Source organism: Nothoprocta perdicaria, unplaced genomic scaffold, assembly GCF_003342845.1.
Source record: "Nothoprocta perdicaria isolate Ctin4 unplaced genomic scaffold, notPer1 scaffold_51, whole genome shotgun sequence".
In the NCBI taxonomy this organism is placed as follows: Eukaryota; Metazoa; Chordata; class Aves; order Tinamiformes; family Tinamidae; genus Nothoprocta; species Nothoprocta perdicaria.
In genome coordinates this window covers 3,108,934-3,135,978 of record NW_020455766.1, presented here as the reverse complement: position 1 = coordinate 3,135,978, position 27,045 = coordinate 3,108,934, and the positions used below count along the sequence as shown (strand labels likewise).

The window sequence follows — 27,045 nt, the reverse complement described above, 5'->3', positions numbered from 1 at the left end:
AGTTGCTCTTGATCAAGATTGATGGGAAGTTGGAAACCCTTGCACATGGGGAAGTTTTTATTTTTTTTTGTTTGTCTTGGATTCATTTGAGATTTGAAAGAGTACTTGGGATCAGCTAAAAGTGTTTTTAGGGCATGTGTTACCATTGYTGTAGTTCCTCACAACCATTCATCTCATGTATCCCATTAACCACCTAGCGTTGATTCACACAGACCTTTGTGCATCCAAGATGGGCTTATGGTTTTAAGTGCTTTTCTTTTTTTTAAAAGAAAATTATCCATGGTCCTGCACGTGATTGACTGTCAAATACTGTGTTAAATGAGAAGCAGATAGTGTTTGTCAGTGTGAAACCTAAAGTAGGGATTGCACAATTTTTCTTTCTTTTAAATGACTGTTCAAAGCAGTACGTATAGCAGTGCAAAGAAAGAGAAAAATTACAGGGAAGTAATACAATAACTTAATAATGGCAGTTAGGAATTTGTTCCTTGGACAAGTAATTAGTCCAGCAGCATTTTATAGTTGATGATAATTTCTAGTAATAAAAATAGAGTTCATTTCCTAAGTAATGCATTGACTTATTAATGATAGTTAATTTTTTACTAATTTTATTACAGTTGTAAAGTAATTAATTTGCTAGCCTAGTTCCAAAAATCTTAATTGAAGTGGTTAATAGTAAGCACACGTAAATGACCAGACAATGGTTTACCTGGTAATGTTCACTTTACTGATTCTAAGGTGKTTTTTTTTCCATTTTAAGGAAAGGGACATGGAGATCAAGTACTTATAAAACACGTTAAAGATTTAATGGTGCTCCACAGCTGTTAAAAGCAGTTATTTTAGACGTTTAGCCTGTCCAAGAGGAGGCACTTAGCTTTCAGGGATTCAAGTTTCATAGGCAACATTAAAAATATTTATTTTGGAGAGGGGACAGACTGTGTTTTGTTGATTTCTTTAGTTAATGCTTGCATCCACTCAGCAATAGCTTCTTCAGTGGCTACTAAAAGCACACCGAAATACAGTCATTGCATTCAGAGCTAAGTGGCTAGTTTTGCAGTGGTCTCATTCTTGTAATGCATGTGCAAACTTTAGCTAAGTTAAGGCTGTACTGAAAGCAAGCAAAGCAGTTGCTCCTGTTTGAGACCTAGGGCCTACATTTAGCATAATGCTTATTTTGATCTGCCCAAAGCATTTCTATTTAAAGAAAGCTGGAGAATTGCCTTTGGCATGAGTGCTATGGTCAAGGCACTTACTTGCCAAAGGACTTATCTAGAGTAGATTGAAGTTGATGGGAATTATTCAGTAGGTTTGTGTTAAGTCTGTAATAATTATCCTTTATTCGGAGAAAAAAAAAGTTATGCAGATTGTCTACATTTTCCTTGGAGTAGCCCATGCTATTTGTGTAATTCCTCTGAGCTGGTTTTCCTGTAGATCTAATGGCACTAAGTAGGCATTTGGACAAGCTTTCCTATATAAGTATCTGGAGGCAAATGTTTTGACAATCACCTTCCTCCTCATTCACCTTGGCTTCCCCAAGAGGCAGGACTCATTATTCTGACTTCAGGTTGTATGGCCAAACCCATCTGTAGCAGTAGTATGCCAGTACTCTCATCCTTTAGGGATCTCCTGCTGAAGGGAAGAGAAAAAAAAAAAAAAAAAAAAACTTTACAGTTGGGAATGTGGGAGCTGTAGTGAAGTTAAATCATTCAAGAGTAATTCCAAAGCACAAATTATTTCACTTGTGGCTTGTGCTCGTTCAGGTAAAATAAATTTTGTTCACTTGTTAGGTGGATTATCTTTGTTTCCTTTTTCCATTTTCCTCTTTTAAAAATTAAGTTATAATAACCATAGGAATAAAAAATTTAGCAAATTTAGTTTTAATATTGCTTCTAGAAAAGGCACAGCAACTCAGTTAGTGGCAGAGTAGCTTTTTACAATAATGAATTAATAATTATGAATTTCTGTTGCTTATTTCGAACACCTACTTCTTGTGGAGCCACATTCAGGCTGTAATGGTTGTTTTAAAGGATTTAGTCTTTTTAAAACATCAGTTTACTCACCAAAGAGGAGAAAGATGAACTTGTATCTCTAAAGCATTTGATTATTTAGGTATGTTGGTGATTGAGGTCTAATGCTCTGTTCTTTTATTTATTAATCGTGTGATGATATATTTCTTCTTTTTAAGATAGGAGGAAAGAGGTAAAAAAAWATATWTTTTTTTGACCGAGACAATGCTTATAAAACTGTTCTCCTAAATTGATACACTCGGATGGAAAGATTAGAATCTCTTATGGAAAAACTGAATGTGGATGCTTCTTTTTAGCAAGTTACTATCTTACAAGAGTAGGGCAGTTTCCTCTACTCAGMAAAGTTCAGGTGACTTTGGTTAACAGAGAAAACTGAAAAATCTCAGCCTTTAAAATTCCAAGTTTAATCAAATGAGAAGGACTTGCTCTTTGGCAGCACTGGAAAGTGGTTGAGAGGCACAGCAAATCCCTCAGTTCCTCCTGCAAGTGTTGGCAGCTGTAGGTATTAAGTACTTCTTAACACCTTGAAAAATTGGCCAATACATTATCTTTTTAATAGTGTATATGATTTTTATCCTGACCTTCTTCCTTAATTAAGGCTTATTTCAACAGGGGAGCCATTGATTCAGTGCAGGAAAATGAACTCTGTAATCTGCTTTCCCCAAATTGAACTTATTTTTATTGCTATTAATTGCTGCCACTTAAAGGTCTTGTGATGTTTTAACTGCTTGGATTTATTGAAACAATCACAGGATTCACTATCCTCACTAGGGAAATGGGGAGGACAGTGGTAATTTACAGATCATCCAATGATTTTAACCCAGTATTACTCCACATGCAAAGATTTCTGCAACCTGGCCCATTGCGTAAGTAGGTAACAGTCTAATTCCTTCCTTCTATCTCCACAATAAACCACTGCATTTTGAAAAACACTGCTGGCCTCTCACAAGGGGCACGTAGGAGGATCCTGGGTTTGCTAAAACAAAGTTAAGGATATGTTTGTTCTGAGGGCTGTTTTTATAGTGATCCATGACATTCTCTGTCAGCCTTGGGAAAGATTTTGATTTAAGCAAGACTGATGCTTGAAAATGTTAAAACCTGGCTATGCAACTTGATTGGTGTTTGCGAAGATTTACAGTGGCCTTTGAGAAGAAAAGATGAGAGGCAGAGGGCAAGCCTAGGAGGCCCGGACAGAAGCCAGAGATGATCAAGCAGGCAGCTAAAAGACTGGTAGTCAGACTATGTGAGCAGATGAATAAATGAGAAAGATCAGGAAAGGAAAAATGCTGATAAACTGGCAACATTGAAAACAAATGACAGGCTATCAGGCAAGAATAATTGGTCTGGATGAGGGAAATGATTAAAGGGTTTGACCAGTTAGAAACTGATTGGAAGGGGCTGTAATAAACATTTAAAAACCACTTAATTAACTAGAGCAATCAAACTTAATCAAAAAGTCACTCAGTCAAACAGACTGAACTGATTAGGCGGACACTCTGTAAAGAAACCAGGAGAGGCTGAGAGAAATTCAGTAAATTGTGAAAATAAGTGAAAGGCAAAAGGGATAATTAATTAACATTTAAAATGATTAAGTGCAAAGATAAATGCTTTGGATGTTGAGGTGGAAGTTGGTTGCTCTTGCTGGAATGACTCACCRGAGCCTGAGGGGAATCCGCGAGCAACATCATGATTGGGAGGTGAGGAGCAAGTGTATGCAGAAAAATGAGACGAGGAGGAAAAAAAGATTTTTTTGTATGTGGTTCCAGGTTGTAGAGAACAAAATATTGATAGAATAACATCAACAGCAGGAACCTTATTTTTTAAAGACCTAGATAGGGGTCATAAACACCAACACTGGGTTTTGAGGTACTGAAGAGCTCTGGAGTTGTACAACTCAGGACAAGACCGAAGAAAAGTGTGTAATTGCTTCTCTTTACCACAGTGGGGAATTCTTTAGATTTGGCTCTGTGCATTTCTCTGCTAGCTCTTCTCAGCTAGTTTTCTCTGTAGAATGGTGCTCATCTGCCTCCATCTTGCTAAAAAAGCCCATCCAGCCCTTTTCTTGCCTAAAATCTGCCTCAGAGAGTGTTAACACTTGCTTACTTTGTCCTGCCCTTCTGCTTCTTCAGAGTCAACCTCAGCTGGCTTCTGCCACTGGACACCGCTGGTTCTGTGTGGTGTAGAGCATGGGAGAGGGGCAGCACATTGACAGCAGCCCGGCTCGGTGCTGTGCAGAAAGCCTTACACGGTAGCACGACCCAAGCCACATTCATAATGCATAAATAGAAAGAAAACATCACAAAACCTAATGAGTAGGCCAGGTGCTTCATTTTTTTCCCTCTTTTTTTTCCCTGATAAATTTCAGAATCTCTAATGGGGATCCAAAGTTATCTGACARGGAGTGTGTGCCCTTTCAACAAATCATACTACTTTATGATGTCTTTAGAAACTCATAAYCAGTTCTGCACATCCAAATCTTGGTCAGGACTTTTAAACCTATGTTATTAGTCTTTTGCCATGAAGGGGTGGAAAAAGGTGAAGAAAGAGATGAAATTTCAGAAACTACCAGGTCATTTAGGGGCACAAATAAATGGGAACGGTGCTCCTCCATCCCCCAGGAATTTTCAAAAGTACCTTCATTACTGAATTGCATAGAGATGCTTCCCACACGTGCAGACAAGAAAAGAAAGACTGTTCACTGTGATTGTGTGAAGGCACTTTTACAGAGCACCTCCATAAATGAAGCACAGTGGGCTTTTATGAACTGAGCATTTGAAAGCCCTGCTGGTAAGGCCTATTGATCTGGAAGACATATATGGATAGAAAGATCCTAAGTTAGCAGTCAGGTTTTATTACATAAAAGAAATTTTACAAATCCTTTAATACTTTTTTTTTCTTCCTCTTTGAATGAATTCCAGCAGAAGTGCTATTTTTTTTAACAAATGAGAGGTTGCTAGCACTTAAATGAGCTAGCTGGGTTCAGAGTCCAGTCCTAGACTGAAACATCTTGTTCATGGGGCAAGAGTGGTGGAGTATCAGCAAATTTGTAAGTGAAACAAGATTTGGAAATATCTTCATTAGCTAGAAGGAAGTATAATCTAGTCAACTCATACAGAGGGATTTATGTTCAGAAAATATCAGTGCTGCGTTTTACAATGCATTTGGACAGAAATGAACAAGAGATATTTTGATCCCTTAAAACTTTGAGGGTGGGAGGCAGATGTCTGCATTCTGCAAGAATTTGAGGTGTGGCATAAAGGGATCTAAGATGATGTAGTTGATTGGTGTGAGCTGCCATCCAGAGTAAGTAATTTGCAGACTATTGCAGTGAATATTCTGTGCACTTAAGCCTGAAGTACATACTGGATTTTTAAGATGTTATTTAAGGTGACAAGCAACAACTACATAAATCCAGCATTGTGGCATGCAATGCAGGAAAAAGATTAAATGTCAAATTTATGTAAATTTGTAAAATTTTGATATTTATGTAATTTTTCAATGTTCCTGTTGAGTCACTGCTGTTTTTTTTCAAGCACTTAATTGAATAGAAGTGTGTGTGCATATATTTATGAACCTATGTTAACATTAATGAAACACAGGAAAGCAGTCAGGAATRTAAGTGTAAAGTTTCAGCATTGGTATTATCTCATCAGATGCTTTTATTGTACAGATCAGTAATAAGCAGTAGTAAAGTGGTTTGCCTGTCTCCAGTAATTGCCAAATGGCTTAGGCAGCAAAGTAACTTAAGTATTTATTGCATGCAAGTGATTTCCTGAAATAATTTTGAGGGAAGAAAAGATATATGGACTAACAGTGAATTCCATGGCAGGAGCCAGTATTTGCAATCTCACTGTCAGGTTGGAGGCTAACTTGAACATCTGATAGTGATCAGATAGCATGTTGTGAACTCACTTGGGCAGAAGTTCTTCTAGTGAAAGTTGTAAAGCACATGTGCATTATTGCATTGGGTTTTGGAGGTGGGACCACTTATATCAGCTGAAGATCTGTCCTAAAAGGAGAAGCCTAAAAAGAGGGTTGACAGGAACATCACTGTTTTGTACTTCAATTTGTTTGTCTCTGCTGGCCTTTCCATATGGAAAATGAGATTTAAGTTGTAGTTGTTCTTTCAAAGTTTGTAAAGTAGTCTAAAATTGATACTTAGTATTTATGATAATATATATTCCTAATAAGTTACATATATCTTAAAATATTGTGCTTTGTGGTAGTCCTCCATGGTGGCAGTGTTATTGTTTGTCTGATGTTTTCTTCTGATTTTATCTTGCGCAGCTCCCTCTGCTTCCATGTGAATTTAGGCAATTCCTCTCATTCTAACAAACTATTCCTCCTYCTTTTTAGTTATAAAGCATTCCTACCTATCCTACTCTCACCATGCAATCCTTGTGGTAAATATTAACTCAGTTGTAACTTTATATTGTAACAAGTAATCTCTGTTTTATTTCTTGGTTTGTAGAATGCTGCCTAATTTGCCACTTCATGTAGTTCCTCTTAAATTATAATGAGTGAACTGGATGTGCGTCTGTTTGCTTCTTCTGTTATTCGCAGAGTCAGACATCAGCAGCATCTGTAAAGTATTCCGGTTCTTTCTCATGTATAATAGAAGTCACAACATTCTAGTTCACGGAATCACAGAATGGTTGAGGTTGGAAGGGACCTCTAGAGGTCATCTAGTCCAACCTCCTGCTCCAGCAGGGACACCTATAGACGTGGTACAGGGTGGCATCCAGGCAGGTTTTGGAACTGTGCAGAGAAAGAGATTCCACAGCATCCCTGGGCAGTGTGTTCCAGGGCTCTGTCACCTTCACAGTGAAATTCTTCCTCACATGGAGATGCAACTGCCTGTGTCTTAATTTGTACCCGTTATCTCTTGTCCTGTCACTGGCCACTACTGAGAAGAATGTGACTGTTCAGGTAAACACTGTGTTGTTCTCCCGCGCGATTCGAGTAATTGCTCAAATGAAACCACTGTCATGACCAGGTAGGATGCCACCAACTGTTATTGTTTCCAGTTATTCATATTGCTCTACCCTCTCTGTACAAGTACTACTCACAGATAAGCCTGTTGCATGCTGTGCACTGCGTCCAACCAAAGGACAAAGAAACTAGATTCTGAATTCCTTAGTGCAAATAGCAAGGCAAGTAGTAACAGATGAATACAGATGAGCAAAGTGCTTTGACTGGGCCGTGGTGAGTGTTAGATGAGCTGACACCTGGGATGGAATCAGATAGGAGGAAATGGAAACAATTTTAAATAGCTCTTTCATCAATCTTAGAAGCAAGAGTGAATTAATGAGTGAACAGAAGCAAGCCAAAATGTGGCAGCAACATTGACAGAGTAAAACAGGGAGTCTGTAGCAGGGCTTCAGACTGATGAAATGAGAGCGAGAAAGCCTTGAATCTTTACTGAATGCTGGGCCTTGGCTGAGCCAAGACCATCTTGGGAGGACTGAGCACTGTCTCTATAGACTCATCACTAGAAAGCTGCACGCTTTCCCTAAGTTACTTAGGCAGAGAGGTTTGTCATGATGGAGCTTCACTGTTTGTCTAAGGAATCTTACTTTACTTTTGTGAATTTTACCCAGTATTTACCCAGAATATTTAAAAGAAAAAAAAAAAAAAAGATGAAATGAAGACAGTTTCTTTCCAGGTTACGAAGTCAGGCAGTGAAGCTGTCTTTTCTCCTTAGTTCTTTGTCTTAGCATGATGCAAGAGACCTGTCTTTTCAGCATGATCTAAATTCTGTTGATGTGAGTTACCTGTTTCAGTGTTTGAACATAGTCTGGATAACGCTTTCAATGGAGAGAAGAGAGAAGAAAAATGTAATCCTACTCTGACTTGAAATACTGATTTCCAGGCAGTTCAGCACAGAACTCAGTCAGAACTCAGTCTAGACTTTTACTGAACTGTCAGGGAGTAAAATCTTTCTAATAAAGCAGTAATCTAATTCATGATATCATGGGATTCAGACTCCCTAGGCAAGGTTTAGTTCACATATTCAGATGCTGTGTTGTATGAAGTTAGACAAGATGGTATTCATCTTCTGTGACTTGAGCTATCTGAAAGTGAGGCATCACGTCAGAGCTGGTCCCTAGGGCTTCTCTGTAGACAACAGAGAGAAAGAGAGGCACTTTAAAAGGTGATTCCTTCCACCTTTAACTTCATAGCATCACCAGTGTGTCAGATAGGGGACAAAGCTTTCCTTGAAGAATTGCAGCTTGGGATTTCTAACAGAACTATCCTTTTGAAGTTAGTGGATAAGATTTAATACCTGTAATGTATAAATTCTGCCCACCAGTCCCTCATTTTCAAATGAACAATGTCAGACAAGGAATCTTTAACAAATATTCATGTACTGAACGCCCTCAACTCTCACTGATTAGTATGTTAGAAAATAATTAGGATAAATCCTGAAAAAAAAAGATTGTTGAATGTTAGAGTAATAGTGCTGTTCAAGAGTACTTTTTAATTCCAGCATTGCCTATACAAGCTTCATGTATGCAACTTTGACAAGATGCTTCCAGTCAGACCTAGAAGCCTCTCTAGATTTAAAAATAAATAAATAAATAAAAGTGTCAACTGTGCTGGGAAACCTACATAAGTTATAGATACTAAAGTAGAGATCAGGCCTGAGTTCCCTCATTATCATTCCATGAATGAATTTAGAAAAGAAGGAAGATGGATGAAAAACCCCTTCTTTTCACACAGAAGAACATTCAACACACAAGTGCTTTGTTAGAAGTGTAGTGGTTGATGGTAGAAGCAGAGCTAGAACCACAAACCTCCTAATGGAGCTCTGAATATCATATTGTTCCTCTGCATCCATACAAACTTGTCTACGTGTAAGAGCTTTGATTTTTGTTGACCGCCTTCCTTTATGGAGACCTCATTGAAGGTTCTTTGAAAAATCTACCTAAATTAAATTGCATTTGGACATTGGATCCCATGCTGCTTCCGTAAGAGTGGTAATAGAAGATCCACATTATGTTTTCAATTACTCTGTTACCAGGAGGTGCAGTTCCCTCTCTTGCATTATCTGGTTTATTTTTATTACCCCTGTGAATGACTCTGTCAATTCTGTTTGGRCAGAAACTCCATAACTCAGTCTCTTGCTAAAGCCTTAAAAAGTGTTGCTTCTAAATGAGGCTAAGATCTATATTATGGGCATTTGTTTTGAACTTTCAAATTCATTGTACTTCTGTGTGGATATCTGGTCACAATCAAAAATTAATGATTTAGTGTTCAGTTGTTTGAGATCATTGAGTTGTAGCCTAAATTTCAGCTGACAGGACATTTGTGCATAACATATCACTAAGAACTATGTAATGGAATTTATATTCAGTTATATTAGTGTTATGTTAATGTGTCATCTTTATCAGGAAAATTTAAAACAAAATGTTTCTTCTGAATATAGAATTGGAACAAGTATTCGATTGTATATTTTAATAATTGGAAATACTTTTCTGCAAAAAGAAAAGCTGCTGAGGTTTGCTGCACCGCTCTTCTATCTTTGGCTTTGGCTTAAAGATTGGCCCCTCTTGAGCAGTTCCAAATCAAGACAGAATTCCTTCTGAGCTTGAGCATATTTTTTTTTTTTGCCTGATTTAGAAACAGACATGGGCAAAATATCATTGATGGAAACCAGGCTGCATTTACAACCATTCCCAAAGCTCTCAAGGTAATAGCAGTTAACTAATCTGGTATTACATAATACGTCCACTTAAAACAGGGAAATACCTTCCCTTTCCTAAGTTACTTTGCACAGGATTCTACTGTTAGATTGCTGCAATGTATTAGAATTATCATATGCAGCAGACTGACAGGAGCACCAGCACCAAGTCCTTTTCTTGTTAACCCTGCTTTTTTGTGGCCTTGCTCATGTAGTCTTTAAACAGATTGCAAGTATCTGTAAGCTGTTTTAAAGCAGCTTTACTTTAGCTGGAGTTTTGCCTATATTAGCCTTACTGGATGGGTCCTTGCATGAAAAATACCTCAGTCCACAGATTCTTCTATGACTAGTTCTATACTTGTGCAGCCTGTGTGCCTGCAGTCCTCACAGATCTACCAGGAGAGCAGCTTTTGTTGTAGACAGGTTAAATTAAATTATTTATATTAATTGTTCTGCACTCATCTCAGTGACTTTGCTCAAAATAAATTAGGGAGGACTTCAGCATGCTGCTTTGTTGGGGAGTAGAAGGGAAAGCAGCTCTGAGCAGATGGAAGCAGTAATCTCTGCTGCTCTTGCAGCTGGAGGAGGATGTCTGCCCCCAGCCAAAAGCACTTGCTTGTACTGCAGCTAACAGAAACTCCAGGATCTTCTTGCAGTCCAGTTTAGCTCATTAGGGCTGCCAGCGGTGAGCTGAAGCATCAGAGCCCAGAACTGCATGGGATTTATGGATGGGCCCTGCTGTGACATTTTTCCTTGCAGATTTTTTCCGAGCAGTAGACCTATATTGCACTGAGCAGCAGAGGAGAACTGTATTGCGCTGAGTCGCAAAGGAGAACCTGGAGATGGGCACTATTTTTTAAAGCAGCTTTTGGAGTAGTAAATCGCATTTTCCAAACTGCATCTCTTCTTTCAAATCTGTGTTCAAAGAGAAGCCTGGATGCAGACTTGATGTTGGGGTACGGCTGTTATATTCCAACAAAAGGAAAAGTAGTTTTCATTTGAATCTTTAAAATTGCTCAGATCAAAGTCTGAGGTTAATTCTGCTCAGCATCTGAAAGTCTCTGTTCGTAATCTAACACTAAAACTTCAGTAGTTACTAGTGAAATTTCATGGCATAGCATCGCAAATTGTTTGACACCATATTTACATTGCTGGGTTAAGTAAATGATTTACATCATTACATGTGAAATTTGTTAGCATCTAATTTACTGCATTAATCAGTGAATGCCAAATCAGCTTGCAGAATGCATGTAGATAAGTTTAATCTGTCACCTTAATTGTCAATGAAATTTTAATGTCAGGTTTACATTAACTCGTTGCCATACTGTTACTCACTGAGAAAGCAATAGCAACATAATACTGTGCTTTGGTAATTACTGCACATTTCAGTGTATGCCAAATGGAGAAGATGTCAGTCTTGTCAGTCCTACCGTTGTAAATAATTTGCTCGTAGGGGCAGCGTTCAAGGGAGTGGGTTTCAGGGGACAGCACCAAACTGAGATGACGTAGAGCTTCCTCAGACAGATGCTGCATTAGCCTGTGGGGATGACTGAAGAGATTCTCTCCTTCTCAGGGCTTCTGATCAGCATTTGCTGCTATGCTCAGTAAAGGCTCTCACTTGAGAACCCCTGTGTGTTGCAGAAAGGGTAGGCAGCCATCTCTTCATTTATATTTTACGCTTGATAAATATACAACTTTACTGGGACAAAATAATTCAAAATTCTGCTCAAATGTAGCAAGTGTTTTAACAAAAAAGGTGGAGGAAACTAAGTAGTAACACCTTTTGGTTAATGCTAGTTTTTTTATAGTAAAAGTGATAAAGGAAAAATTAACTATCTGGAATAAACTGTTAAAAAAACCCTTTTTCTTACATTAATGTCTTATTACAGGTTAAATAGAATATTTTAGACTAATGTCGAGCACATATTTTTCTTTTGCAGGTAAGATTTTCATTTTAGATGATCTCTTACAATCAGTTTTTTTGRGGTGGGGGTGAGGGAGGGGAAGCACTTCACATAGCCCTAGTTCTGAATAATAGATGAGGCCACATATCTGCCCCAAAGTGTTATTTCTTTCTGTCAGGGGCAGTGGAAGCTTGAAGAAGGGAACACACTTGYACACGGTCACAGCACTAGAATGAATTTGGAAGTCTTGACTGTCAGATTCTTTATTTGATAGGCAGCATTTCTAGAGGTGTTTGCTGGCAGTTCAGGGACCCTGCGCACACAAATGGAGTGGTAGTTTGATGTACTTTGAAAATAATCATGTGAGGTTGTGTAGAGCTGCTGTGTTCTGCCTGTTTTGTGCCCACTCTTTTGTATTTGTTTATTTATTTAGCTTCCCTCGGATATCAAGAAAAGAATTCCAGGATTTTTATTTCCCAGGACACCCTGGATGAACTGGTTACTTTAAGTCATAATTTACCGGAAAGTAGTCAAGCAAGTGCTCTGAAATACTTGTTATGTCTTGTGAGTAGGTCCAAAGACCTTCTCAGCAGTGTCGACACTGGACTGAACAGGAGCAGGAGATGAAAGTAGAACGACTGAGTTGGCAGTGCACAAAAATTTGCACTATTATTTACGCTGAAGCTTCCTTACACATAGGGGACTGATCAAGAAGGTGGGAAATCCAGATTTTGTGCGTTTTTAGTTTGTGTAGGTTTCCTCCTGTCTGCTGAAAACTTAATTTGCTTTCAGCATGCAATGGCTGCTGTCCATGTAGCTGCCTTGCGATGAACTTGGGGGCTGCTGAGCTTTCTGATGTGTTGCTGCCTTTGGGACAGTGGTTCATTGATTTTATCCATGTTAGATGCTAAGGCAAGGTACTTTCATCATCTTTGTGATACCTCATTGACAGTCTGTTTAAAATTATATTACCCTCTGAAAAGCAGCAGTAATTACATCTGAGATAAAAAGGAAGGGTATGGTCAAGATACAGCCTTTCCTGTAACTGCTGCATAAGAGTCCTGCTGCTGTTTACCAAGAAATCCTGGCAAAGCAGAATGCTGAGGCAGGAATCATTTCACCTGGTTTAAGTCTGGATGCCAAGACAGTTAATTTTACTGATAGTTTTTCACAGGATTTTCTGATTGTAGATTCTCTGTATATTCTGGAGTACCTCGTAGGCATTGAGATACTGCAGTTCTATGAATACCTGCCTAGTGACATTAATTATCGCTGGTAAACTGCATCCCTAGTTACAGTCACAGGAGAGCTGGAGATGAGATATTTTAACTGCATTTTTATAGAATACATAACAGGTATCTAGTACCATTGCATTCAGCTCAACTATATACCAGGAGGGGCACTGTGGGCAGTTTTAATTTGAACGGCAGCACAAGTACTAAGCCCCCTGTGGTTCATAGGAAAAATCAGGAAAAGCGTGTGTTGCTCAAGAGGAACGACCTTACCAAAAGGTCCACTGCTGAGAGACTTCATGAAAATAGTTCATGAAATGCTTCTGAGAATTTGTCTTCATCATTATTTAGTTTTTTAAAATCTCTACTTCAAGACCAAATTATGTTTGAGTAGATGCGTGTAAATGTAAAATGTCTTTAGGTCTTATAAAGTGCATATAATGACCAAGGCAGTTTGCTGATTCTTTTTTATTATTTGCTGTGTTTGTCCAGCTGCTGCCATGCGGCACAGCTTGCTAACTGTTAAACTCCCCCTGATAATAGTTTTTTCGACATCCCATTTGCAATTGTGCTGCAACCTAATAGATGAGTGAAGAGCATTTTGTGAAATAACAAATATCGTTATTTCTGAAAAGTTTTCTTCTGTTTCTCTTTTATTAGTTTCCTCAAATGTGTAGCAGTAGTTGATTCCAAGTCTATGAGAATCTTACATGTGTGTTTTGTTCACTGACATTAACATAAATACTGGTGGGTATTGTCCTACTTGCCACAAACCCCGGTTAGCTCCGTTTACTTTGTGGTGTGGCCAGCACCTATATTTAGTGTTCTGTTTCTATTGCATTTTGTGTACCCAAATATGTTTGTTTAGTAGTTCTTGATGAAGAATGAGCAATAAGCTGAGTGTGCCCTTATTTCTGTATTTCCTATAATGAATTGTTCTGCAGTTACAAAGAATTTGCTTGCAAGGAAACGGTACATTTACATTGTGTAAACAGATTTATCAAGAGGCAACGAGGTGTTAAGATTAGCTGAAACATCCAGATGGGAGGAGCATTCTACCTAATAAAAACGGTAAAAAAAATTGTGAGAATTTAATAACATTGTTGCAAATAATGAAGAGATTAATTAATGCACTAACTGAGCATTCATGGGGAAGGAGGGTTGAAAGAAGCTTGCAAGTGAACTTATATTGAACAGAAATCTTATTGTCGAAGCAGATATAAGGAAATCTTTGGGCTAGTGTACACTTTATGATGGCAAATTTGAAGATAAAGACTCTAAAGGAAGTAGTTGTCAGCGCTGTGCAGTAGTATAAAATTTGCAGAGTTAGCTGGATAGCACAGTTTGCTTGTTGAAAGTTAAAGATGTTGAAGAACATAATTAGTCACAGTAGTGAGACATGTCCTGTTTTAYATCCGCTGTTGCTTTACACACAGTAGTTGTTTATTTAAGATTCTTATTTCRGTATTAAATATCAACCCCCATGATTATTATTTAACATTTGTCTAGCAGTTTCCCTGTGGCTAAGAAGCTGCAGACATTTCATCCTCAAGGAATGGCAACTCTGAGGAATACTCCCTGTCAACTCCTACACTTCTGTCTGTCCCCCCATGCATATTTGGGAAAGAGATGTTGGGTGGGGAGCAGTTAGCAGCGTGTTTGATGGTCTGTCGCAGGACAGTGGGGAGAGTGTGTGTAATTCAGGTGGTCATTTTGCAGTTTAAATGTCATCCCTTGCTTATTTCGTGGGGATCTTGACAATGTTACTGTGCTTAAACAGTGCCAGCCCCTGCTCACTGCTCTGAGATCTGTGASGATTTTTGTAAGGTTCCTGAGTCACAAGATTCTGTGTGCTCATGGATTAGCAGAGAGCCCGTGGCAGAGGCACAGACTCGGGGAAGGAGTCTTTCCCCAGGCTCTGCCTGCTATCTGGGGCCACTGATTTTCAATAGCTTTGCTCCTGGGATAACTTTATTCAAGGGTAGCGAGGCCTTGAAGCACAGCCTGACATGAGAGTAAAGAACTGCTGCTTCTCCATCACTGCATTCATGCATTCAGCTGGAGACTCGCCAGCAGGGAGAGCTTCAAGCAATGTATGGACCTCAAAGGGAGGGCTGAGGCTGGWTAACGCTGCAGTCACTGCCCTTGCTTCCATAGGAGAGGGAAAACTAGGTTGCCTGTGTCCATAGAAATCCTTCCCAGTGGCAAAGAAGTCCTTCCCCACTGTGCATCACCAGTGCTTTTGATTTCCATTGTTAAGTGCTCCTGTGCTCTTCAGTTTCACTTGTGCTTCAGATCTTGGAGCTCTGTTTTAGAACAAACTGTAAAACAGCTCCTTGGCAGCAAGTGTTATGTTTCCCAAGAGGTGGGCACAGCTGAGGGGCGTGATGCAAATTCCCCAGCATGTTCCTGCTCCTGCTGGAAATAACCATGGCCCTTGCTTGTGTGGCCAGTGCTTTGCTCAGTCAAACATACAGGTGTAGTAGGGGCGTGCATCTCTGCACGCTACTGAAGGGCCCCACCTAACACACGTTTGAGGCTGTGCTATTCTGTGGTGTTCTACCCATCTCCTGCAGCTACTCTGCTCTAAGACCATAAACMTTAATATAATACTGCTGACAGCTAAAGAACTGCTCTCTTAAACAGCTTAGCAACAGGATTGCGTTTTAGAAATGACAAGCATGACTTCTATCGAAAATGGTGTTTGAATTCAGTGCTGTGCTTCTGCTTGCATTTTTCATGGCGAGGCATACACATGTATCTCTGTTTCCTGGTTTGACAGTGCTAACAGTGTGTATGTAACAGAGAATACTTAGATGCTGCTACTGCAGGGTTCAGGGAAAGGCTGGATCCGACCTCAGCAGAGTCATTCATTGATGAGAAAACAAGTCTTCTCCAGCCTTTCCTCCTTTCAGCCTCTTACTTGTAGCTGGGCAGCTTCTGTCCAGCAGATAGAGTCTTGAAGAGGAGTCAGGCTGGTTTGGGCATTTTACATTCTCATTTTGTTATTTAACATTGGCTGGGTTTTGGCTGTCTCAGTTTTCTCATCTTTAAAATATTGCTAATGTTTTTCTTGATATAGTSTTTTAAGAACCCAAAGTGTGGGGAAAAAATTAAAACTCTGCATGGAAAGGCAATGAACATTGGGTTTGGTGGATGAAGTTAAAACTTTAATAATTGAGAGCAGATTTGAACCCAGACTTCTATAAGGSAAAATATGAAAAATTGCAAATATTTTTTTAAATGTATGATTTTCCATAAAGACATACATGAAATATGAGAGCATCATATTTGTGTCCTGTCTCTGATAAGCCTGGATTATTTCATGCTTGGTTCCATATCTGATGTTGAGACTAGACCAGTGTTAACTCTGTTGCTACTGGCTATACAAAAGCATAGGGATAGTAGCCACTCTAATTCTGTAAGGGTCCACCCTAAACTGGTTTATCCCTCCCGCCACTGGGCAAGCAGCTTTCCSCTGCCAGCTGCCGGCGTTACCTGCAGCAAGGCTGCGGGCTGCTCAGTGCCGCCGTCAAGCCCAGTCACATCCAGAGAGATCTGATAGGAGTGGCTAAGCTAATGGCAGCTGGATTTTTATTATCTCCCTGCAAGGTTTTCATTTTAGAAAAATTAACAGAAATTACAGAACAAAAATTATATCTGCTGTTGAAAATGAAATTCTTACTGTTTCTATGAGTGTGAAAGCTATTCTTTTTTTTCCCGTTTAATTCCTGAAGATACAATGGTATCTTATAGAAGGGGGAATCAAATAGGAAATGCGGACTGATTATTGAAATGAGTATCAAAAACCAATCAAAATAATTTCGATTTAACTTTTTTAAAATTACTCTTTCCTATTATGCTGTTCTAAATCAAGATTTTCATATTTCTTGGTGAAACCTTTAAGATCTGGTGTGCTAGATTTTTTTTTTTTTTTTAAGTTAATCACTATGTGTACACACTTTTAGGCATTTGGGAATAAGTATTAGTTTTCCTTCCCTTTTGGCCTCCCTCTAAGTACCGTTGCATGCTGGAAAAGCACAACACTGCTTTATAACATTCATCGCGGGTGCTGGTGGCTTGCTTACTGTTCTTTCTTGAATGTGCTATCAGAGTTGCTAACTGATTGCTAAGCAAAATACAGTGGGAAAAAATGCATATTTTACTGTGATCTCTAACAAGCACAAAAAGGAGCTATTTTTTAATTCAAGATTAATAGGGAAAAATGTTCTTATGACATTTATTTTGCTCAGCAATTATTTTGCTGTCTCAGGAGCAATGAAGATAAATATTAGACTCAGGCAATTTCCCTATTTGAAAAATAGGAAAGTGTGAATAGATGTAGTTAATTTTCTGTATTTCATGTTCTTATTTATCTGTAGTTTTAAGGAAGTTTTCTGATACTATATCTTCAGGAAAACTGTATCACTTGAACATTAAATCCTTTGGCTAAAGGTTAGGATATGTCCCTTTCCCTCTGTAACGAGATGTGGTTAAAACCATTTTCAAGAGAATACAGAGGATGTGACTAATCTGAATACTTTAAGGCTGCATTAAATCATGCTACTGAGGTGTGGCTTTGAGCAAAAGTCTGCTCCTTATACGCATTAAGCAATTTTGTCCACTATGTGTAAAAATGCCAGCATAAGGCAGGGCTAAAGGAGCAGGCCTTCTGAAATTAGCGTTTGAAGCGTAATGCCCGACTTTGAAGGAGCAGGGTCAGGCAAGGGGGAGGTTCAGAATGGCAGAATTGAGCTGGAGGAGCTGTTGGCGTGAGAAGTTCCTAAGCAGTAAGTTTTCAGGTGCGCTTCTTGACAGAAAAGTTGAAGTTATGTGAGCTGAAATTTTACAAAATTTTGTGGTTTTAAGATAATACATGGTTACACATTATAACTTCTCAAGCCAGTATTTCTAAACCAGAGTGATTTTGAAACTTTTGGTCAGCATTTTTAGTTTATGTTGAAATACGTTTTCAATTGTGGGAATTTGCTGTAAAATGAAAATGTTGCTTTCTAACTGTATCTAGGATAAAGATTTCCAGCCTTGGGGTAGCCTCCTGTGGGAGTGATGCCCTGTTAGTGTGCAGGACAGGTGCTGCTCTCAGGAATTGCTTATTTCCTGTGCTATCTTCATCCAATGAATGGCCTTCTTCATTTTATGCTATAAATTATTCAACCCCCTCTAAATACAGAGTAAATAACCTAAATAACCTTACTGGTTTTCTCAGAGCTCTATTATCATAACATCATAGTTCCTTACAGATGTTAATGAAATGAACTTCACAAGGCTCTTGTGATGAGTTTATTCCCCTTTTACACATAGAAAGTGAAATACAAAGATTAAAGCCAATTTATATAACTGGGAACATGGGCAAGCTTTCAAGCACGTGAACCTGGGCTGCCTTTTTTCAGCTGTATCAGCCAGTCTAATAAAAGAGATTGCTTCCTTTTACAAATACAGCCTCCCTTGCCTCCTTAGGCAATGACAGCAACAGTAATGATGCTGTTACAAAGATTAAAGCCAGAAAATTTGAAATGTTGACTAATTTTGACTGCCTGGCTTGAGCAACCTAGTGTCCAATCTTTTTTTCAAACCATTATTTTTTTTGAGGACATAGTGTTTTACCAGCATATCTCTCATGTATCTCTCATTGGTCTCATTTGCAGTAGTGATTGYTTGGCTTTTCTGCAGATGTGAATTCAGGTATCCCAGGGTGGGTGCCTAGAAAACGAGGGCAGCCTAGTGGCCRTGAAAGCTTTGATTTATGATACCTGCACGTATCACATTAGAGTTTAATGACCATTTGTCAAGGCTTGCTTCATTCCTCTTCAACGTGGACTTCCTTTCTCCTCTTCTACTTTCCCACATTATTGTGCACCTTCCAACTTCTGTAATGCTGGAGGCATGGGTTAATACTGGCCCATTAGTGGTAGAAAATAGACTTTGTCCTAGCACGTGACCATCCTCAGCACTAAATGAGCAAGTGCGTGCATGGCTGGAAGGCTGGAGGGTGGGAGAGGAAGAGTGCAGAAGTGGCATGTCCTCAGAAACAGTGACTCACAGAAAAATTGRTAATAATGTGCCCCTGGGCCAAGATCTCAACGTGCTTTTGTAACTGGGGCATAGCTGTGCCTGTAAGACAGCAGCCTTTCCTTGTCTCACAAGGCTCTAAATCCCCAAGTGCTCTCTTTCTAAATATCTCCAAGCCAGGCCCTTGAACTCATCCTGGAAGAGAAGGAAAGGAAACTACATTAATGATGAATCCATACAGCAGACAGGCGACATGGGTGAGGTTCAAAAATCCAGAATTTTTGTGACATCGCATGGCCAGAGGGAAGAACGTTAGACTGAAACATTGGCCTGATAGAAAATTTCTTTTTTTTTTTTTTTTTTTTTTTGAAGTTAAATAACAAACATCTCTTTTGAGGGGTGGGGAGGCGGAAGGTGATGTGTGTGAGCTTAGCAGGGTGCAGGTTCATGTGTAAGCATTTGTCTGTGCACTTCCTAGGGGCAGCCTTCTCTTCAGACTGATGTGAGGTCACACCCAAAGACCCCAGGGGAGCCAGGACTCCACTGCATGAGACAGGGCTCTTAGGAAGAGTCCAAAACCGTCCCTTGCCTGTGACAAGGGCAGCAGCACCTGCGTTCACACCAGGGTCTTGCAGTTTGTGTTCATCTCTTTGCAGAGTATATGTGACTTGGTTTTTCGCTGCACCTGAGTGCTCCTCTCTCAGGTTCTGCTGCTGTTTTGCACTCAGGGTGCAGATGCTTTACCTGAGTGTGTTCATCCCTAAAGCTTTTGGTAGCAGTGAAAATTATGGCCTGATAACTTCCATGTAACACTTGAAGGTATGATTATGTTCATCTTGATTAATCCTACATGACAACTAGCAGTGCAGCAAGTTGGCAAGGTCAGGGATGGCTTTGTAAATGGCTGTCAGAATTCCAGTCGTCTCCTCTGTGTGGCCACGTGCAATGGCACTGAGTTGAAGGTTTCTATTTTGCAGTGACCAGTGCAAATGTCTCTTTGGCCGTCTTTCTCCGAGACCTCCACATTGCCAGTACGCTCTTCTTTTCCTGCTGGCCAAGGAGGGRGAATAGGCAGCCCAGCACTGAAGAAAAACTGTTGAGAAGTGAAGTACTAGCTCCTGGGCCCTGCCACTGAGCCCAGGCTGCTCACCCCATGTTACGCTAAGCCTGGGCTATTTGCCCTCCATGCTGCCCCTGCTGCGYGGAAGGTCCGAACAGCCCGGAGCCYGGCACTGGCACCTGCATCCAGGGCCTGCGGCTGGATCTGAGCTTTGGCAGCATTGGACTGTGCTCAGGAGCAGCAGGGCCTGTGAGGAACTAAGTTGGCATTTGCTCCCCAAGGAATTGGGGTTTTTGTTTGATTTTCTGTTTGTTTGGTTTTGTTTAGTTTGGGATTTTGTTTTGTTTGTTTTTTTTTTTCTCCTTTCAATTTAGAGCCTGAAATGCCATTTGTTTCATGTTGCCGTTTAAATAATGATTTGTAAGACTCCAAGCCAGCCATACTACAGCTTAATGACTAGTATAATTTATGGATGCCACTGGCTACATAAACACTGCTGTAAATAAAAAGAATGTCTCTCACAAATTTTACTTTGATACTTATTTGATATCATCCATTTTCCTTCCCTTACACATCTTTTGTGTGCGAGTCAAGATCACTTGACTCAGCAGTAAAGGTCATTCTTGCTCACCTTGCCAGGAGTGATTGAGACTGGGAAATGAAAAGTCAAATCAAATGTCTGTTTTCATTATAAAGTGTTTTAATTAAAAATTAAATTTCCGTGAGCTTGGATGCATCAAAAAAGCCATTAAAAGGGTCGTTGACATTTGTGTTTTTTTTCTGATTATTATTTATCTTACTAGCTCATCTCCTTTATCCCATTTGTTTTGCCTTTGTGCATATACTGAGCATGCAGACAGAAGACAGGAATAAATCATGCGTAGTCAGAGAGCCAGCCTCTCCTTCAGCTGCAGCTTTGCTATTTGTGCTCTCTAACCTATACAAGGAGCATTTATATGTGCATCTAATGCAAATCTGAAGTAATTCAAGCCCTGTCTCCACGGAGATGAATGAGCAGGCAAATGTGCTGTGTTGTTTTGGAGGAAAAGCTCTGGAATTGCTTGATGTCTGGTTGCAACTGATGGCTTTTAAATATCGCAATCAATCACATTCAGGAGTCTTGTGGTTCTGGGCTACAGCAAAGACACCTGGGAAGATAGTGGGGCTCCTGAATGCCTTGGTTGCGTTAGWGCTAGTGTCTGGGCAGCTGTGTGCTTGGAAAGCTGGAGGCCTTTTCAAAGTTGCAGTATTTGGAGTTGCAGTGCTTGGAATAAGCAGAACAACTCCATGCCCTCCAACCACCCTTCCTCTCATTCTCTGCGTATGATTGTGAAATGCAGCAACTGTTGGGATAAAATACATAATAAAATAATAAATATTAACATGCAGACATTGCTGCAGAGGTTGCAAAGAAAGTGTACAGGACATTAGAGCTGGCAATGAACATGAGAGTTTCTGCAAAACTATTTTGGGGAGTAATTCAGAAAGGCAAAACACTTTTGAATTTGACTGAGTCTTTAAAATGTTAAAAGAATGTCACTTCCTTATGGAAATTCTCAAGGCCTTGTTTCTTACCTCTTTATTAGGAGCAACACAGTTGCTCCTAAGGATTCACTGCTCTATCCTTGGGGCTGAGAATATCAGCTACTGAGTAAAGAGTTGCTTCCCTTGGCACTCTGRCTTTGCCTGGAGGCACCAGCCTGTACCCAGCCAGGAGCTGTGGCTTGTGATGCATGAAGAATTTTGTTTCTGGCTCTAAGCAGMATGTCCAAAGATGCATATTCTGCAAGGGGTGCTGCAAGGGCAAGGAGGAAGTCGTATACACTCCTTAAGCCCTTACTGAGAAGCCTGCAGCCTTTGCCAGGAGCCAGCTCTGAGTCAGCTGGTTTATTATTTTTTCTTCACCATTCTCCTCTGTTCTGAGGCCTTGACCCTGACTGAAATATAGGGACACTGTGCAGCCTGCTTGCAGCAAGCCAGAATTACTCTAAGGCAATCAAAAAATATGAGCTGACAATAACAAGAGCACCCTTTTCAGGAACTGGGGTCCTTTATTAAGAAGGTTTGGCATGTATTGCCCCCACTCCTGAATTGATTTGTACCATAAAATAAGCTTGAGAAGAAGTGGTGGTTGTTTTCCTACATGCTTCATTAATTTTTAGTTTTGGCAGGCAATATAAATGAAAGTATCAAGCGCGCATCTAATTGAATCACCAGTGATTCCCAGCTCCCTGTAGTACCAGAGAACATGATGTAGCTGCGCTGTTTAGCAAGCACGGATGAGTTAGGCAAACAATGGCTCATTCTGCCCAGAGGCTTTGGTTTAATCTTTAGTACTTACCCATTTAATATGAGTCGGGGTAGGAGCTGTTGCAGTGGGGAATTCACAGCACAGATCTCTTTGTATGCCCAGACCTGCCTTGGCTGAGCAGTGAGCTGGAAGCACAGCTGTGCAGAGTCAGATCTGGTGCATTATATCTACCCTCGTATTTTTTGCAGAGAGAGCTCTTGCACTGATCAAGCTTGGYTCCGTCCATATATATTGACTGTAGGATGTTCCTGAAGTAATTCTCGACCACTTCAGGTGACTGATCTAGAGCATATGTTGTTAAAAAAAAAAAAAATAAAAATAAAAATGGGGTGGGTGGGAAGCAGTGTCTTGCTTGGCCAAAATCAAAGGACTCAGGTTCAGAGAAGTCCTGTGATAAGAAAAATTAAACCCATCAGTCTGGCTCGTCTGACTTCTCAGCTGTCAGGGAGCCAAGTGCCTCCAGAAAAGAATGGTACTAAGAGATAAGTAAGATAAGTATTCAGGATCATTTCTCAATGAATGATATTGGYTTTTAATCTTATGTTCAGTGATCCCATTTTACAAAAGCTAGCTGTTTTCCACATTCCTGACTTTTTGCTGCTTGGCATAGGTAAAATGAGTTAGTGATTTTAGGGTGATAGTATTTTCAGATTGCTGTGGGACCGCTGACTAGTTACCTAATGGGGAGAGGAATGCAGAAGACAGGATTGGGAGTGGATGGAGAAGAAAAATAAGAAGTCTGACCTCTGCAAACAGAAGTCAGACTGTTTTCTTTCTTGAGAGATATGATGATATGATACATTCAAGTCACAGGTAATACAGGTTGACAGGAGAGTATGGAGAAAGTTTGTGTGCTTTCCTTGCTATGTAGCCATRTTATTTTAGAGCTAGAGAGAAAGGGTATCAGTCTTTATGACTGGAAGTCTAGCAGTAAGTTCATACACGATTAAAAGTCTGTCACGGTTATTGTTTTGTTCTTCAGAAGTAAAGTAGAACAGGGCATAGGGTTTCATCTCTCTTTTCACAAGGCAGAGCTGCTCTCAAAGCTAAAACACCAGAAATGCCTGGGGAAGTGAAGTTCTCTAATATGTGGACTGTTAGGTATTTGGCAAAATAGAACAGGTCAAACAATTTTATGAATCGCTTTATTAAGATTTCAAAGATGGGAAATGGCAGAACTGAACTGTTACAGTTATATACCTTACTGCAATAATTACATACTTTCAGAAACATGGATTGCAGGCGCGACTGGAGGCTTCAGAGGATATTATCTCCTTTGGTGTTTTCCAGGATACTATGACCTGTTCATAGGGAGGAGGGCAATTCAGTGATGTGAAATGGGTTTTGTTTTGTTTTTCTCTAGGATCTGCTTCTGGCTCAAAAATGGCTCTGGAGGGTTCTTTCAGCTGCTGGAATGGAACAACAATCCGACTGGGGCAGGCGTGTGACTTCATCAGGGACTGTGCCGAGGGAGAAGATGAAGGAGATATGTGCAGTGAGTAAAACCAACCCCCCCAACCTACCTCCTTCCTTTTCCTTCTGGGAGATGGAAGCTGAGTTGCCGTTTCCGAAAGCACAGTTATGCTTTGAATTTTAATGCCTAAAAGTTCAATACTAATAAACTAATTCAATATTATTAAAAAAAAAAAAAAAAAAAAAATATCCTGCAGAACACACATTTTCTCTGAATGTCTGCCTAGAAATGACCACTTAGTCTGTTCTTGTGCTGGCTGTGTTAATATTACAGTAGGTTCTCTAGTTGCTTTAGCTGCTTTATCTGATGAAAAATATATAGGAAATACGGTTTAAAAAGCTAGATGCCTTAAGAATTATGRAAAGCGTGCTATGTATACATGCTTTCCACCAAAAAATAACACAATATCTGGCAGGAGAAAACTTATAAGGTATGAAAAATAAGCAGTCAGGAACTTCTCTTTCCTCAGTCTCGCCCCATACTTAATCAATTCCAGCACCTYTGTAGTTTCTGTTGCTTTCCAGCCAGTTGGTAAAGTGACCGGTGCCTCTCTCTCGTACCATTTATGCAGGGTGGGTTTGGTCGTTTTTCCCCTCTGCATGCAATGTTAATTTGCTGTTTGTCTACAGCAGCATAGCAACTCTAGTCATGTTAGCAAAGAATTGAACAGACAACAAAAAAATTACATAAATAACATAAAAATAACATTAAAATTATATAAAATTACATAACATAATTAACCAACTCTCTGTTTAGYAGAGCATCTATCTCTGGCCTTGAGAAAAAATCTTGTGGCTTTTTTTCAGCTACMGGTGCTTTCAGTCCTATCCAAAAAGCACCCGCTCTCCCTCCAAGTAGTCAACAGCATTGGTTTGCCTTGGTGCGTAAGAGCTTAGATTGCTGCAGTGTGTGTCAGCAGTAACTTCAGAACCTGCTCCACTCTATGGCTGAATTCTCTGCTTCTGCTTTTGTAGTGTGCTCAATGTTGTTGGCRTAAGATTTCTTTCACAAAACGAAAAATGATGTAATGTTTCAGATGTCAGTTACATCTGCATGTCAGCCCAACACAAAACATGTCATCTTTCAACATGTCAATTGTCATTTTCTTCCTGAACAACACAGATGTTTTCATCGTTTTTTTTGCARGCGCCACAAAAAGCGGTTCAGATATGTGAAGCAGGGTATGGGCTTTCCCTAGTGCTTCTGCTGCTTACACAAAAGAGCTGTCAGAAAAGACATAGCTATGCTTGAAACTGAGGGGAGTTCTTTTAAAGCTGTCATTACCTAAAGTCTTCTATCTTTGAGCTTAAAGATGTTTTCTTCCTWTCAAATTTATGTCTTTTAGTTATGCAGGTACAGATTTTGTGCATGTGTGCCTATGTCTTCCTTTCATTTGATTTTTGTTCCTTTCTTAGCTGAGAGAACCACTGTAAAGCCTGCTGTTTGTTAACATCTCTTTACTTATTAATGGCCAAAGAAATGTCACGGTGCTAGTTCTGCCTGCAACCAATTAGTCTTTGTAGAGAGAGTAAAATCAGAGAGGGGAGACCCCTGGAGAACAGAATGTTGCTGTTTGAGTCATAATCAAATACTCTTTGCAGAAGCAAAAGACAGCTTCAAAGAGGCAGATGTGGAATTAGATGCCAAACCATGTTGATTTGGGATCAGACATACAGATTTAACAGACTGGTAGAAGAGCAGCACTGGAAATTACTTTGCAGAAGTATACTGTGGAGACATACATTAAGACTTCAGATAGTGTTCTTCCTATGTCTTGGCTAGTAAATTCATACTGATGAGTCATAACTTACTGCAAAAAAAAAAGAAAAAAAGAAAAAAAAAAAGAAAAAGAAAAAGAAGAATTCCTCCTGAGTAGTAGAAAGAATCATGTATGTCAGGTATTTGTTATGCTACAAGACAGATGAAAAGCTGAATTCCCTACTAAAACAGACAGGGTGAGCTTTGCATTGCAGAAGAGGAGAGGTTGTTTCAGTAGTTTTGTGTATCTCTTTTTAGACAACAGGATCTTGGATTTTTGATCTGTTATTTCCACAAAGATTTTCCAGGCTGTGGTATGGAATRCAATGGGGAAGAAATAGCATGATTCTGTCCTAGGGCTGCTGTTCCACATTGCCCAAATGTTGCCTGGAATAGTATTTGAAACCACCTTTCAAATAAGTTCCCTAACCAGTGGATTATAGAGAAATTTTCACTCGTTGCCTCATTGAGCGATAATGAAAGATGTTAAGCAAAATGGAGTTGTGTTAATAGATGAAAGAAAAAAGACTAATTTGTATCATGATATGAGTGATTCAAGCTGTTTTGTGGGGTTGGAGAAGTGCGTACACTCATCAGTCAGAAGACTCATGGAAATCAGAATAGAAAGCTATGAAGTTTGAATTTGTGATAACATGAACAAGGGACAAGAAAAGCAAGGATAATTAATTCTAGTGGGGCCAGTTTCTTTTCCAAGCAAAAATGTGTCAGTAATCCAGTGGGTTCATTTATGTCCTAGTAATAGATACTGCCTAGCAGAATCTCTGTGCAGGCAAACTGATGTAGTAGTGATCCATTGCCTTGCAGTGCTCTCTTAGGGTTCCTGTCCTGCATACACTAATCCTTTTGCTCCTTTCTTGATCAAAAGCTCTACCTCTAGCAACATATTCTAGCCTCTGGCATTTCGGATCTCAACAATGCTGTCTAACATTAAAGGATTTTTGTTTCTGAAGCTAAGCTGAAATGTATTTTTCTTCTTATACTCTATTTCTCATAGAATCTGGCAGACTGAGGTTGGTTGTATAGTGGTAACTACTTAACCCCTTGCATTTAAGGTTTTTAAGCATCTTTGAACTGCTCGAGTAGGCGATCTTTTTGTCTTCTTTTATGTTCTCCTACGTATATTAAAAGTTCACGGGTTTTAAAGACCAAATAGCCTTTTATGCGTGTCTTTTATATTATGATGCTGGTATTTCAAATTTTAAACTGTATTTGGTTGATTTAAATCGTTTTCTTTTCAGAAGCCAAATGATAGAGAACCTGCTTCACCTTCTTCATAAATTATTCCAATTGCTGTTTTTTCATGCTATCAAAGGATAAAAAATTGAGTTAAAGATAGAGACCCCTGAACTTAATTACCTTTCAAGCAAAATCTAAATCATTCTGAAAGCTCAAAAATATTTGGTTAAGAAAGAACAAGTTCAACACCCCTGCGACTTCTGTCTACTTCATCACTCAACAGCAGAAACTTTTACTCCTTCACAATACTCCCACCTCTGTGGATTACCCCTATTCTCTGTCCTATGTTCACAAGCATCTTGATCTCACTA

General features: G+C 39.5%; 1 protein-coding gene across 1 annotated transcript in view; it reads left to right on the top strand.

Moving 5' to 3' along the window:
* Nucleotides 1–27,045, top strand: part of ALK (ALK receptor tyrosine kinase) — a 201,341-nt gene that overhangs the window by 102,702 nt on the left and 71,594 nt on the right. Inside the window, exon 5 of the mRNA XM_026048109.1 lies at nt 23,609–23,740. Coding sequence (XP_025903894.1) covers nt 23,609–23,740 — 132 coding nt within the window. The remainder of the gene's footprint in view (nt 1–23,608; nt 23,741–27,045) is intronic.